This window comes from Rattus norvegicus, chromosome 19 (genome assembly GCF_021556685.1).
Source record: "Rattus norvegicus strain SHRSP/BbbUtx chromosome 19, alternate assembly SHRSP_T2T, whole genome shotgun sequence".
NCBI classification, from domain to species: Eukaryota; Metazoa; Chordata; class Mammalia; order Rodentia; family Muridae; genus Rattus; species Rattus norvegicus.
Window position 1 is genome coordinate 26272501 of NC_141552.1, and position 14931 is coordinate 26287431.

Consider the following 14931-nt stretch of genomic DNA (forward strand, 5'->3'; position numbering starts at 1 on the left):
CGAGAAACATTTCCAGTCTTCAGACAAGTGTGTCAGCCATTGTCCAGTGACTGTCCTGAGATGTCCACATTGTCAGCTGAGTGTCGTCATCCAGCCTGCCCTGTAATTGTTGTAGATGATTAATAGGGTTCCAGCCCTAGGATTTAATTCAGTGCTACAGTACTTGCCAAACATGCTAAAGCCCTAGCTGCCACCCTAGTCCTGTGTGCTCTAGAGAAAGAAAATAAAGAACCACATTGTCTATCAAGTTTCTCCTCCAAAAGAAGGAGAATCTGCATCGGGTCTTTTAAGTAACTCTAAGCCCCAGCTTCCCCACAGCTCCCTCCTTCGATTGCACTATTGGTGCATTTTCAGTAACGCTCACTTTATTTTTGGTGTGCAAAGAATATGCACCATGTCAGTAAAGTGTGTGTGTGTGTGTGTTCATCCATGAATTCACTATAAACTTTTATCAAATGACCCAGAAGACCGTGGAGAAACCTGTCAATGTGCATGCAGAATTATGTTACTACTGTTCCATGGCACCTTGCAGGGAACACTGAAATAGTGGGCTGCTTTAATAGAGCCTAAAACCAGGCTATGCATGGTTTTCGGTGAGATTGTGATGTGCAACACCACAACACAGATCAGCAGAAGCTTCATTTATTCCATGCTGCTGTTACCAAGTGAGGCAAAGCTTCATCCCATAGAGAGTCTGTAGGATCTGATCAAGGGCAATAAACTCAGGGTTGAAATCAAGCCTTTAGAAACAAAGAGAAAAATACAAAGTCAAGGAAAGCAGGAGCTGTGTTTTCTTCCTCTTTTTTTTTTTTTTTGAGAAGATCCACAAGAGAGACAACCCCTTCCTCTAACTAACAATGCAGAAGAGAGACAATACATAAATTAAAAATCAGAAATGAAATGAGGGACATAACAATAGACACCGAGCAAATTCCAAAATCATTAGTTCTTACTCCCGAGGACTTTACGCCAGAAAACTGGAATATTTCTTCGATATTGTTGATTTTGTAGACAGATAACAATTACCAAAGTTAAATCCAGATCTGGGAAGGTATTTGAATAATACCCCTAAGAAAATAGATACACTCATTAAAGGTTACATACATTATATATTATATTGCTTTCTTTTTGCACGATTAAACCCCTTTGAGGACATTTAGGTATGTTATAGAAAGTGTTACTTTTAAAACAAAAGAACAAAGAAAGAAATTGTGGAGTCACTGAGATACACTTCCCAGACAGGATCAAGGAAAGACGGCTGAGAGATGCAAGCAGGGGCTGGAATGCTGCCCTTGAGAAGAAAATGTTTTCTCACTTTACCTCACACTATGTTGTACTGTGTCCTATGTTTGTGGATGCGGCTCTCATGCTCTCTGGCTTATGACAAGTGTATTGTGATACTAGGAAGAAGGGTGGTTTGCTATACAGATATTTTAAGAAGAAGCCTTTGCTTAGCCTTACTTCTTTGCCTAGTCTTGCCTCAGTCGTTCCTGGTATCATGGGAATAACGATCTTATTATATCTTGCCAAAAGGGAAAGTGAGGTAATGCATATTCATGCCTATATAAGGGTTAATAAACTTGCAGCTGCATGCAGTTGCATCTGCCTTTGCTCTGCATCCCCTGTGTCCTGGTTATTTGTGACCGTACCTGGGCCCCCAACGCACTAGATATTGACAAGCATCACCCTTTTCAGTGTTAGGTATATATTTTTTTGAAATCTATGATGTGGAGGCGTATTACAGCAACGATATGAAATAGCAGGCTAGCATGTATGAAAATTGCTGTGTTTAAGCTAGGTGTGGGGACAAGTCCTCAAAAGGAGCTGTTAAGATGGGAAACAAATAATGCGTTTGTTGCTGGAATTGAGTTGCCTCAGCTGTGTTGCTCTGCCTGCTCAGTGTCCATTCAACCTCACTCTGTTTCTACAGAGGAACTCAATGTTTGCCCCAGCCGCCTGTGAGCTGTGATATGGGCAGAGAAAGGCCAGGACACAGTGCTGGTTTTCCACTACTCAGTTATGCTGAAATTTCCACTACTGTACCTGTATACACAAGTACAGTGTGGTCAGTTATTATAGATATTTGTCATTTCTTACAGAGGGCAACTATGATTGACTACACCCAATTATACAAAAAACAAAACTCAGGAAACCTGGCCCTTGGCAGCAATGAATCAAGAAATATCTAGGATGGTGGGGCATGAATTCTGCCAAGCAATGAACTCAGATAGGTGGGGTTGTGAGGAAGATGGATGGTTGAATAGCCCAATAGATTCATGTCGTATCATCTTGATTTAATCTAAGGACAAAGAAGTGCAGTATCTCTGATGGCTTTCTTCTAACCCATTGAAAGGTTCACTGGGGTTTGACCTCAGTTCTTCATTCTTCCTGCTGGGGCAGCAACACTCAGGGAAGCTTGAGATTGCCATAGGCACAGTATTAGGCTAGAAATGCTGAGTAGGTGATACTAAGTTGTTCAGATGGTGATACCCATTTCATTTGTTCTTAACGTGAACCTAAGGAAAGACAGATCAAGGTCCTTAGAATACAAAGATCATTTCCAGTTTTTTTCTACCTTTCCTGAATGAAAGACTGGTTGGCAAAGAATGGTAAAAATTCAAGAATTGGTAGATGATGCTTTGAATGGAGGGTGGGTTTCTGTGCTGGTTTTAGACAGGTTCTCAATTACCCCATTTGTTCTCTAAGTTGCTCGTCCTGTTCACTTTGAGCTCAAATAAAGCTGCTTCCACTTTCCAACAGGTAGTCTTACAAAGGGGCCTCCAAGGACTGTGAGGACAGCATTAGCCAATGAGAATTGAGGTGTGTAACCCACAACTATAGCTTTATCTGAAAGACCCTCAGACAGAGGAGACTCTCACACCAGTCCTTAGGACAATCACCACCCCATGAACACACAGGACTCAGTCTTGATGTAAAAACAAGAGGTTTACTTTGGGATACCATGCACTGGGGCTCGACACGGTCCTCACGCAGGAGGGATGTGAGGAGCCTCGAACAACAGAAATGTACAGCTTAAACAGTCATTTACGATCACACAGTTTCATTAGCTCAGCTATTTCGGTGCCAAGGATAACTAGGCAGATGTTTCTCGTCCTGGGATAAGGCCGTAACCACATCAATGTAGCTATTTCAGTAGGAAGGACATCTGACTTGATATATGTTTTCTTATCCTGGGGTTCCCAGGACAAGGACCAAGGATATCTGTCTTGGCAGGTGTTTCTCTTCTAGAGTTCCCAGGACAAGGTATAGCTATGTCGGCCTATAGCACAGCTGCATTCAGTACCAAGGATATCTCACTTCTATAGTGGTCAGTCAGCTTCCCAGAGATGTTTCCTGTCTTGTAATTGCCCTGCAGTAAATATGTTCTATACCCTCCGTTCTTATGGTCGGGCAGCTTCCTAGAGAGTGGGTGGGAATGTGCTTTCTGTACTTTCTGGTCTATTGTCTAACGTCTAGGGGCTAAGCGAGGACCAGCTTAAAAGATTCTCATTTTTAAGAAATGGCTGTACTGATATCAAACGGGGATCTTTCATATCCACTTTCTTCCAAGTCTACCAGCCATCTCAGATTGTTGCTGTAATATGCCTGACAATCAAGGACACAGAAAAATAACTTGATACACAGCAAGGACATGGCAATCATATCCTGTGTCGTTATGTATGTTCTGGATGAGGTTGGTTAAAATGACAATATTGCACAAAGCTTTATATAGGACCCATCAAATTAAGGGTCACTATGCACTGTCATAGCTAAAATGGCCTGGTCAGAAGTGACCACTGGATCACTCTTCTGTAACTTCACATCAGAGGCTTGTGCTTTTTGTGTTTTTTATTTTTGTGGTTTTTTTCTTATTTATTTATTTATTTATTTATTTATTGCTTTATATGTTGTCAGGAAGATAGTTCAAGTCATGGATCTGCCCCCAAAATCTGAGCTTTGCCACTAATACTGTAAACAGTATTAGTGTATGCATTCAATAAAATAACTGTTTTTTTTTAATACGACAGATGCTTTTGTGTTTTGTGGGGTGATCCATGAAACAGGAGTGAAGATGCTTGTTTCTTACTCTGTCCACTGAGTTATGTCTCTAGGCTTGTCCTACTCCTTTGGCTGCATCACCCCAACATCTGCTGACTATTTTATTTTTCAGATGAAATCACACGTTATAGCTTAGAGAGGCCTGTAAGCAATCCTGCTTTGGTAACTTAAGTGCAAAGAGGAGAGCCCCACACTCAGCCTGAGGGTGCATTCACTGGTGGATCCAATATTTCAGTTTCCTCTCCTAACAGATAACCCTATTGTTGCCAGGACCATAATGAATGCAATTCTTTCTCCTAAGGAATCTGGTGGCAACTGTCAAATGTTAAGCACAAAGCTTCAGGTTGTACCTATAACACACACCCACATCGCAACCTACCCGACAGGCTATTTTTGGGTGTGATTTCATGCACCTGCACATGATGACACAGGAGACCTCTTTGGCTACTTATAGGAACTGGTGTGATTTCTCAGTAATCTTTAATGGGTAATATTGCTGACTGAGGAGAATTTGAGGTAGGATGAAACATTTCTGTGCAGGGATTGGGGAGGAAGCACTCACTTAGATACATAGCAATGACTTAGGTTTTTCCAATCAAGCCTAGAGCCAAATTTGGCTTTGGAAGCATGTGGTGCTCAGTGGCTATGCCACAGGGAAGTCCCCTGAAAAGGGTCCATCAGCTTTTGCTCAGTACAGGGAGAACATTAGCAGGGAGGCAAAGTCTGTTATCCATGACATCAGCCGTCCCTTCGTGGACATTCTATTGTCTCCTAGAGAGAGAGACCTTGGAATCCCTGTGATGTCACCAGTATCGTTGTGACAACCAATTCCCTACTTTTTCTCTTAGTGTCCAAAGGATATATCCACAGACATGTTTGCCCGTCTTTGTAGGCGCTTTGGGAGAGTTGATATTGATAGAGAAGAGTCTAGAGTGAAGCAAATGAAACCTAAAGGTAATGATGGACACAGGACATGGGGAATGTGGAGTAAGTTCTGGGCAGTGTATGTTGAGCTTCCTGTCAGGGGTGTGTGTGGGGGTCTTCCGCTGACCTTTTTAGTAATGGGCCACAACCACTGGAACATCTCCACAGATATTGAATTCCATGATTATCACAATTCCTGAAAGTCAAGGTTTTCACATCATTAGTTTCTCCATAACCACATGGAGGATATGGCAATGCCTATGCTATTATTGGGTGAACTTCTAGTCTTTACTTTTACAGTGCATTCGGTATGTTAAATTGATATAATAACACCATAAGTAGTCATGGAGGGTATAACTTTTCTGAATTAAACAGGGCATCAATGTACTTCACTTTCATTGCTTCTTTAAATTCAGTGACTATCTGACAGTAGTCAGAGGGAGAGAATTGTGCTCCTGGCCATGACCTTATATTCTTAGAACTCCTCTGACTACCTCTGGCTGACGGGGCCAATCTTACCTTCATACAAGAGGTTCTGTGTGGCAGATATTTTTCTACAGTAGCCAAACTATATGGGGCAGGTAGAGAGAGAGCCTGTAACCTACTGGCACTTCTGGGGCATTTGTCATTTCAGTAGGGGGAATTAATAAGTCTGTTGACCATGTCCTCCCCCTACATGACTTTTTAATGCAAAGTTATTGGACGAGAGTAACAGTGTAGGATATCTGAGTATCCCTGATCAATCAAGTCATTGTGGATGCTGAATTGATGATCTGACTTCTGAAACCAGAGGGGTGAGGGTCCTGAAACCAGGTTGTAGCCTGCGTACCTGATAATAATCCTGGAGAAGGCATCTCTCTGGTACTTGTAAGCCTGTGTGGGCGGGCATAGGGAACACCTGGCTGCTTATATCTCTTGGTCTCTATATAGTAGTGGGGGAACTGTGATCCACTTAGGACGCCTCTTACGCAGACCAAACTCCTTGCAGTGACACTGGCTTCCAAGCATGTTCTCCTGTTTGGACCTCACTGTGGTCTGTGTATGCTCTATGCATTTGCCCCATGCGGGTTCACTTTTGTTCTTCTACCTACAGAGGCCTGCAGACAGACGTCATCCCCTGAAAATGTCCGAAACAAGGTGCAGGCCAACGAGGAAGAGGAGAGGCTGAAAAGAGAACTGGAGCTAACTACCAAGGAGAGAAATGAGCTGACAGAACGCCTCCTTTATGTGACAGGTGGATCCATGAGCAAGAGGTAGCATTGCTCCAAACAAACGACCTTGTTCTAAACCTCATCTCCCATAGAGAGGAGATTCAGAACCTGACCCTTACTGAGGAGTGAGTTTGGAAATGGACTCTCTGATTCTGCCTGTTGAAAATCTGAACTTGTGATCTGAGTGAAGAATTCAGGGATAAAGTCACTGGAGCATGAGTTCCCAGTGTACAATTGGAAATCCCTTGACAGGTGGCAGCTTTGCAAGGTTCTAGGTGCTGTGAGTTTGTGGAGAGTGTTTGTACTTGCTAGGAAGGTGACTGAACGCTATCATCTCATGGCAGCACCCTTAGGTAACAGGTCCCACATTGTTGATCATCATGCTTAACTAGAAGGCCTGAGGCTCAGGCCTGTTCCTTCTTGTCTGTGTGCCTTAAACACTGAGACAGTAATGGTGCATACATTTCTACTGATTCTCATTGTGCTCTTTCCATATTTGTCTCTCTTTCTCATTCTCTGAGTCTGTTTACTTTTCTTTTCTTGTGGGTGTGTCCCAGTTTGTGTGTCTGTGTGTGCACAGGTCTGCATGCATATGCACAACTTTTATATGTTTCTATGTCCCTGCACACTTGGAATTTAGGGGTCTGTTTTTTGAACTCAGGATATACCTGTATAATAGTTTCATGGAGGTGTAAGTGCTTTATTTTGGAAGCCCCACTTTCAACAATACAGTTCTTTGCCTGTATGGTCACATTTGTCTATACATTTGTATGCCTTGGGGAGATTATAAGTTTGTGGCAATATCTGGTCTCATCTCCAGAATTATGTGTACTGTCTGCCTCTAGAATATTAGTTATTCGGCTTGTAGCATTCCACTTGTCAAAACAGGAAAAATGAAATCAGAGGTTTCTGGGTGTGTGTGTGTGTGTGTGTGTGTGTGTGTGTGTGTGTGTTTGTGTGTGTGTGTGTGTGTGTGTGTGTGTGTGTGTGTGTGTGTGGTTGGGTAAGCTCTGTGGCCTAGGCTCTTGACAGCATAACAGGTTTGAATGCAGATCCAGCCCTCCTGATTGAAAAAAGTGAGCCAGGGAACCCTTTATCTGGGTGCTTAGCTTCTGTTGTCCTGGGCACACAATTCCAAGTTTCTGAATCTGAAGAAGATCCAAATATGTAGAATTCAGAAAGTGTCCTTCCAGGGCTGGGGTAGTACAGGACACAGCCTGAGTTCATATAATCCTAAACCTCGATGTTCATTGGGTTCTATCTTCCTGGGGCCAGCCCCTACTTCAGGCCAATTCCATTTTATGAAAACTTGAAGATAAAGGAGAAAGAGGTCATGTCATTACTGCACAACTTAGACACAAAGAACATTGAACATCGTGAGAAATTTCAGGAGCTCAAGAAGGAGATTAACTTCTATCAGTAAGTACTGGTCAGAAGGGCCCATCACTTGTGGAATGGCCATTGCTGCCTCTCTTTGTTCTGGACCGGAGGGTCTGCAGCTCTGGGCCCATCTCTTCTGCTGTTTAAATATCACTGTGCCGTGGGTCTTTTGGACTCAGTTTCAGTTCCATAAGAGACTGTGACTTCTCAGCACAGTGTCTATGCATCTTTAGAAGGCTCTGGATAGAACTACACTGATTCAGGCATCAGAGTGTTATTAGGCCAACCTGTGGCTCTGGGGTCATACCAGGTTTAACAAAGCTCAATGTGTGGACCACATGGTTTGCATGACCTCCCTTGGTTCTACTGTCCTCTTGTGGTTGTTTACTGCCTACGAATTGATGCTGTCCCAATGCATAGGGCTCTCATGGGTAGTTGTAGATCCCTTGTTCTTTTGGACAGACATGGACTCTTATTGGTGCTTGGGTCACAGAAACAATTTATTCTTCCCTGGATTGGCCGTTTGCTGTTTGTGCAGCAGCCTTACATGTATGGAGATGTATTCTATGAAGTCTTTATGGGTATCTGGGTCCTGGTGGAGTTTGTGGGATTTGGCAGTTGGAATGGGAGGAAGAGGCTTCAGGATCTTACTATGCAGAGTGTGTTTCCAGCAACCTGCACAGCCGGCTCCTGATGGACCAGGCATGTATGAAGAAGAAGTTGGTCACATTGAAGCAGGAGAGCAAGGAGTTACAGCGATACTTGTTTGAGTTGAACCCGAATGATGAAGACGAACAGGAGAAGGCCAGCAACCTCCAGACCCAGCAAAATGTGGTAGGAACAAGCAGCTGAGTCAGATTAACAATGTCTGATACCATTTGCCTATTGGATACATCTTTGCTTCCCCTATCACCTTTCTAATCTCCCCACACCCAGTCAGTCACCCACCTCATGTGATAGAGTTATTCATTGCTCTGTCTATGCACAAGTATTCTGGGATGTTAACCACTCTTCAGAAACTGAATTATGGGCAATTATACTTCTCTGCCCTTTTTGAAACTGCAATCCAGAAATGGTGACAGAGGAATAACATATCACATGACTGCATCTCCCTATCACAGATTGGATGCTATGAAGAGTTTTGAACGAGTTCTTGGTCGCGTGACAAAGGTCATACAGGGGTCATGTGATGTTTGGAAGCACCTTGTAGGGATAAGAACCAAGTGCAAATGGCGAATGAGTCCTGGTCATTGGCTTTGATCTCAGTATCATGTGGCCTTCTCCTTTCTTCCTGCACCCCAATTAGGTCTCTCCCCATTTCCCCATTCTTGGTTTGCACTGGTAGAGTCTGAGGAGCAGCTTGTTCTCCCACAGTACTGTGAGGGTTGCTGGTGATGTTCCCAGCCTGCAGAGATATCAGCAATGATTTCAGTGAAAAGATCAGTGCTGTCTGTCCAATGCAGCTGTGGGGACAGAAGGCAGCAACTTGACAGCTGGTATGCGTGTCCCCACCAAATCAGTGTCTTAATAGCTGCCTTCTCCTCCCAGGTCTCAGAAACTGCAGGAGACATGGCATAGGACGGATCCCAGGAAGACAGCCCCCTGAGGAATGAGTTTCTCTCTCAGGAGTTCCCTGTGACGACAATCCTCACAGTCAAAACTTTTTGGGGGAATATTCTTCTTCTCAGATAATTTCCTCAATGTATAGAGACCCTAAATTTATGTATCCGTATGCCAGCCTGTCTCATTGAGGTATTTCTCCTTTCTCATACCGACAACACCATTTGAGAGACATCTGAGGGGACTGCCTTGACATCTCACGTCCTAGAGGAGAAACAGCACTACAACTGTGTTTCTAAATGTTCATATAGAAAATGCTGTTAAGAAATGTTTTTGGTTATGATTTTCATTGAAGTTTTCTTTTTGTTATTTCATAGTTATATATTCTTGTTACTGTTTTTCATTTTTTATACCATTTTAGTTGTTCATTTTATGCCTGTTTTTTGTAAATTGTATTCCTTATGAATAAAAATTGATTTGTAACTCTTGACTCTTAAGACCATCTTATTCAAGGGTCCTTTCCCCTCCTGTAGACTTAGAACTGACAGCTGGATATGGATCTTTGCATGATCCAGTGAATTGAAAGCCACCAAGGGGTACACAGGGTGATAGTGTCTTTTGTGTGGATAATGTGACTTATTTTATGGACACACACTTTATGATGTAATCACTGACATACTGTATCCATGCTGTCATGTGTTCTGCTCATCCTAGTCTATATCAGTCTACAACACACATTCATTATTGACTGTGTGCACCAGATATTGAGTAACACACACTCATGCCTGTAGAGCTGCAGAAAAAATGACAACTTTCACAAAGGAATATAGAATAATCCTAATCGAGAACCATGTGCCTCAGTTTTTCTTCCAATACAGCATTAGTATTAAACCACAAAGATAATGACTATCAACGTCATTTTGGGAAATAGGTTTTTATAGGTGCTGTTTCACTTGATCGTTCATATGCTGTGTTTTTTATTGTTGCTGATTATATTTATTTTTATCATTTAACTCAATGGATCTTTTTTTTTCAAATGTATGTCTGGGCCACTCCTGAGTGCATTTCCCTCATGATCCAAAAGAGGGAATAGCATTCCCCATTGTAGATGATTGTTAGGGACCATGTGGTTCTTCTGAGAGAGCAGCAGGTGCTCTAACCTGGGAGTCATCACCACAGCTCCTGTAGGTAGCTTTTGTCCTTCCAGGGCATGTGCTGTACTAGGTGGACACGATCACCTCCCATTTAGGAGAGAGATCTCAGGAGATGTGTATGTACAGGTGGTTGAGCAGTGCCTGCTCAATGTGGTAGGCTGCTAGGCAACCAACTGAACCCCAGCCCTGCTCCACCTGCATTCTTCGAGGCAGAGTTTCTATAGCCCAGGATGGTCTAGAATGCATCATCTACCTATGTCTATTTTCCACTAATGCTAGGATGAGGAGCATATGTCCTCCACACCCTTCTTTCCAAACAATGAACATGCTCATGGTCTGGTTATCACATGGCCATGAGGGAGGTAAATAACACTCAGCCAAAACAGAGGCGCATTCCACAGTCACACAGACAGCCTGGACAGATCTGACACGATCAGCACCAGGTTTGACTGCCACTACTTGAAGCAAGGTCCTCCAGTGTTAGGACAACCATTCAAACAGCAAAGAATGAACCTGTTCCCAGCATCCGAGGAGTGGGAGACCCAGAAACCCATGTTTCAATGTGGCCATTTGGAAAATGGAAGAGGGGAGGCAGGGAAGCAGCCAGAACTGGACACAGTTGCAGGGACCCAGGCAAAGAGGGAATATTGGGGCAGAGTCCATGAGATGTCAGTAGGCAACAGGCCAGCTGGGACTAGTGTGGGTACAGGGCTTCTAGTGTGGGTATGAGAGGAGCAAAAGTAGCAATGGTCAGATTCTGATGCAGCATAAATATTGGAAGGAGCTTAGACCGTCTCAGTGTCGTATAGGGACATTATAGACACTGATGGGCAGTGTGGGGATTGCAGGGTCCCTTATAGTGGTCTCTGCAGGTGTCAGGACTCTGTCAGACCTATGACTATCAGGCAGGCTCTGAGCGCAAGTGAGAGTCACGGGACAGGCCCTGTGTACAGCCTGGTTTGGGGACATTTCCAGGTGCCCCATGGACTGCAAAATAAAGGCAAAGGACACAGGGAAGCCAGCAGTTCCCATGCACAGGACATAAATACTTGTAGACCTTTCTAGAATTTCCATAGACCATCTGTCACTAGTCCTCACTATAGAAGGCACCAGCATTCTGCCCTCTACTTCAATTGGTGAGACAGCTAGTCTAACTCCAGCAGTAAGGCCTCAGGGAAGACAGTAAGAACTCACAGGTGACCTCTTTTACTATTGAAACAGGCTCTTCCTATGGAGCCCAGAGTGACTGTAGGGTCCTAATTCTCCTGCCTCACAGTGACTGTAAATTCAAATCTACCTTCAAGAGCAATTGATTAATAGCACAGGGGGGAAGATCAGATTAAGGCTATCTAAAGGCCCCAGGGTGGTAGGATTACCAGGGTCCTAGTAAGTTTCTCCAGCCTTAATTACAACCTGAGTCAGTCCTGCTGTATGGGATATCACCTGCTGCCCAGTGATATCACAACTTGGAATTCTTTGTCAAATATAAGCTGTTATGGGAATGAAGTAGCCACACAATAAACACTGGTCTGGATACTCCTAGGTCAAGAATCCCCTGTTGGAAATGCCTTGGACCGCACCATTTTACATTCTGGATCCTTCTGGCTTTTTAGCAGATTTATAAATACAAAAAAGAAAAATGGGCATAGTAATTTAAGCCTGTGAGCCCAGTCATGGGAAACTGAGTCAGGGTGATGGAAGACTGTAAGTTCCAGGGCAACCTGTGTTTCTAGAAAAAAAAAAGGCATGGTGAAGATTCCACTCAAGTAGAAACCAAAAGGCTTTCACATGGGGCCTGCATTCCACTGGTCAGCACTCCCATCGTCACAGCCACAGGGAGACACTGGGGAATTTTTCCCACTGTCTCGCTTTGGGATGCAGTCCACCCCATGATTCTATGTGAGGAATGCCCCAAAGGTTGCATCATGTGAGGGACCTAGATAGTTCCAGGATTGGGAGAATTCAGGAGTTTATTATTAGGGATGATCTACAGCTTTGGCAAAGCTTTTCCCTCCACATGGCAGCCCCAGGTTTGGCCCCAACAGTAAAAATAAAATCCCCCCCAAAATAATGCCAACAAAATATCACGAAGCCTAAATGTCTGACCAGTCTCCTCAAAAGTGCACAGGAACCTGACTCCACATTTAGGACCCACTATGGCCTCTGTGACCTGTGAGAAGGGATCTAATATGGGAATTAGTACAGTATGACTTATCCTTATGGATATCTTTGGTGACAATCACCACCTGACCCCTGAAAACCCATCTACCTGGGAGGCTCAGCACTCATGTCACCAAAAAAGCCCAGATCCTAGGGCCAGCATGGGCAGGAGGTGAAGAAAGTTTGTCCCTCGTGAACATCAGTTGCTGCTCCTGGCCTGACTCTATCCTCAGGAGACAATGTTGCCCCAGAAAGTGTGGGTGTCAATGGCTATTCCCAGGCCAAGGCTGGGATACTGCTGGTCATCCCCGCAGTGACACCTCACCCTTGCATTGTGTGGTCATCCCCGCAGTGACACCTCACCCCTGCAGTGTGTGGTCATCCCCGCAGTGACACCTCACCCCTGCAGTGTGTGGTCATCCCTGCAGTGACACCTCACCACTGCAGTGTGTGGTCATCCCTGCAGTGACATCTCACCCCTGCAGTGTGTGGTCATCCCCACAGTGACATCTCACCCCTGCAGTGTGTGGTCATCCCTGCAGTGATACCTCACCCCTGCAGTGTGTGGTCATCCCTGCAGTGACACCTCACCCCTGCAGTGTGTGGTCATCCCCGCAGTGACACCTCACCCCTGCATTGTGTGGTCATCCCCGCAGTGACACCTCACCCCTGCAGTGTGTGGTCATCCCCGCAGTGACACCTCACCCCTGCAGTGTGTGGTCATCCCTGCAGTGACACCTCACCACTGCATTGTGTGGTCATCCCCGCAGTGACACCTCACCCCTGCAGTGTGTGGTCATCCCCGCAGTGACACCTCACCCCTGCAGTGTGTGGTCATCCCTGCAGTGACACCTCACCCCTGCAGTGTGTGGTCATCCCTGCAGTGACATCTCACCCCTGCAGTGTGTGGTCATCCCCACAGTGACATCTCACCCCTGCAGTGTGTGGTCATCCCTGCAGTGATACCTCACCCCTGCAGTGTGTGGTCATCCCTGCAGTGACACCTCACCCCTGCAGTGTGTGGTCATCCCCGCAGTGACACCTCACCCCTGCACTGTGTGGTCATCCCTGCAGTGACTCCTCACCCCTGCAGTGTGTGGTCATCCCTGCAGTGACTCCTCACCCCTGCACTGTGTGGTCATCCCTGCAGTGATGCCTCACCCCTACAGTGCAGACCTTTGGGCCTGTGGCCTTCAGGATCCGGATTATCTGTTAAACTCAGTTCGTAATCAGAATGTTTTGTGTTCAGCCTCTGCCTGGACTGTACTCCAAGAAGAGTTCAAGGTTTTCTGTGGCAACATCTAGCGATCAAGCCTGAGCAAAAGGATTCTCACATCACCCTGCAGGCAGATTCCCATAGTCATTTCTAGTCCATTTAAGCTGCTGCTGAAGATGCCTTGAAGGCATAGCCACAGCGACCCTGTGTGTTCAGAGGTGATGTTTTCCTTCAGGAACCTGATGCTGAGTCTTCTAACCCAGCAGGCGGTCCCTGCATCAGGCTGGAGTCTTGAGTTTCTGTGTTGTCCTGATACCACCTGCTGTGTTCTCCTGGGGCAGAATGGATCTCAGAAGGTCTGGGCCAGTCTCACTGGTTGAGGATTCTTGCAAGGCCTCATCTCCAATTCCTGAGGGAAGGTGTAGGGTAGGAGAATGCCTGGATTTGAAATTCAATGTTTTCAGATTTCAGGATTGGATGAGGGGTACTCAGCATGTGCATGTGTCCATGTCTCTGTATGCATGCACATGCAGGCCAGGGATGGACACCAGCAAACTTCCTCAGTCACCCTACCCCTCTCACACAAAGGAGCTCTCACACAGAAGCTGTGGCTCACAGATGAGGTTGCTCAGGGTTAGAGTCCCAGAGATTCTTCTGCTGTGCTTCAAAACTTTGAGAGAGAGAGAGAGAGAGAGAGAGAGAGAGAGAGAGAGAGAGAGAGAGAGATTCTACCAGCTTGTACAACCATGCATGCACATATGGATGCCAGAGGGAAATATCCGGTGTCTTCCTTTTCGAACAGGGTCCTAATCAACTATCAGGTCTCTATATCTTAATATCTAGAAGGGGTCCCAGCATGAGCATAGCCAGGGCATACACATGCTTGGCTGTCAGTCAGGCAAGAGGCAGAGATCTTGTTCTATTTTTCATGGTTAATGCTCTTAGCACCCTTGAGGGCCTGGCGGAAAGCTGCCTGGAGACTGCTGGATCTGATGCTGGCCTAGACAGCCAGGGCTATTGATGATGGATGTCCAAAGTGGCCCTCATTCTTGGCAAACTTCTCTTTTCTAGTCTAAATGTGCTTGGGTGTTTAATGCAAGGACTGGGTTGTAGTTTTCCTGTTCTATCCTGCTGCCCCCTTGTTTTCTTCAGCGGGTCACCTGCCCTAGTGAGGAAAGAGAAGTGTGTGAGCCACAGCACCACCCTCCCATGCTTCTGCTTGCTGATCTGTGGTATCTGTTGATGTAGAACCGTTCCTGTGGCAGTC

At 45.2% G+C, this 14931-nt stretch overlaps 1 protein-coding gene across 1 annotated transcript in view; it reads left to right on the forward strand.

The window, feature by feature from the left end:
* Positions 1–9617, forward strand: part of LOC147999268 (disks large homolog 5-like) — a 45330-nt gene extending 35713 nt beyond the window's left edge. Inside the window, exons 2-5 of the mRNA XM_087596434.1 lie at positions 6077–6236; positions 7470–7613; positions 8246–8408; positions 9123–9617. Of these exons, the coding sequence (XP_087452560.1) occupies positions 6077–6236; positions 7470–7613; positions 8246–8408; positions 9123–9152 (497 nt within the window). The 3' untranslated portion in view covers positions 9153–9617. The remainder of the gene's footprint in view (positions 1–6076; positions 6237–7469; positions 7614–8245; positions 8409–9122) is intronic.
* The last annotated feature ends 5314 nt before the right edge of the window (positions 9618–14931 follow it).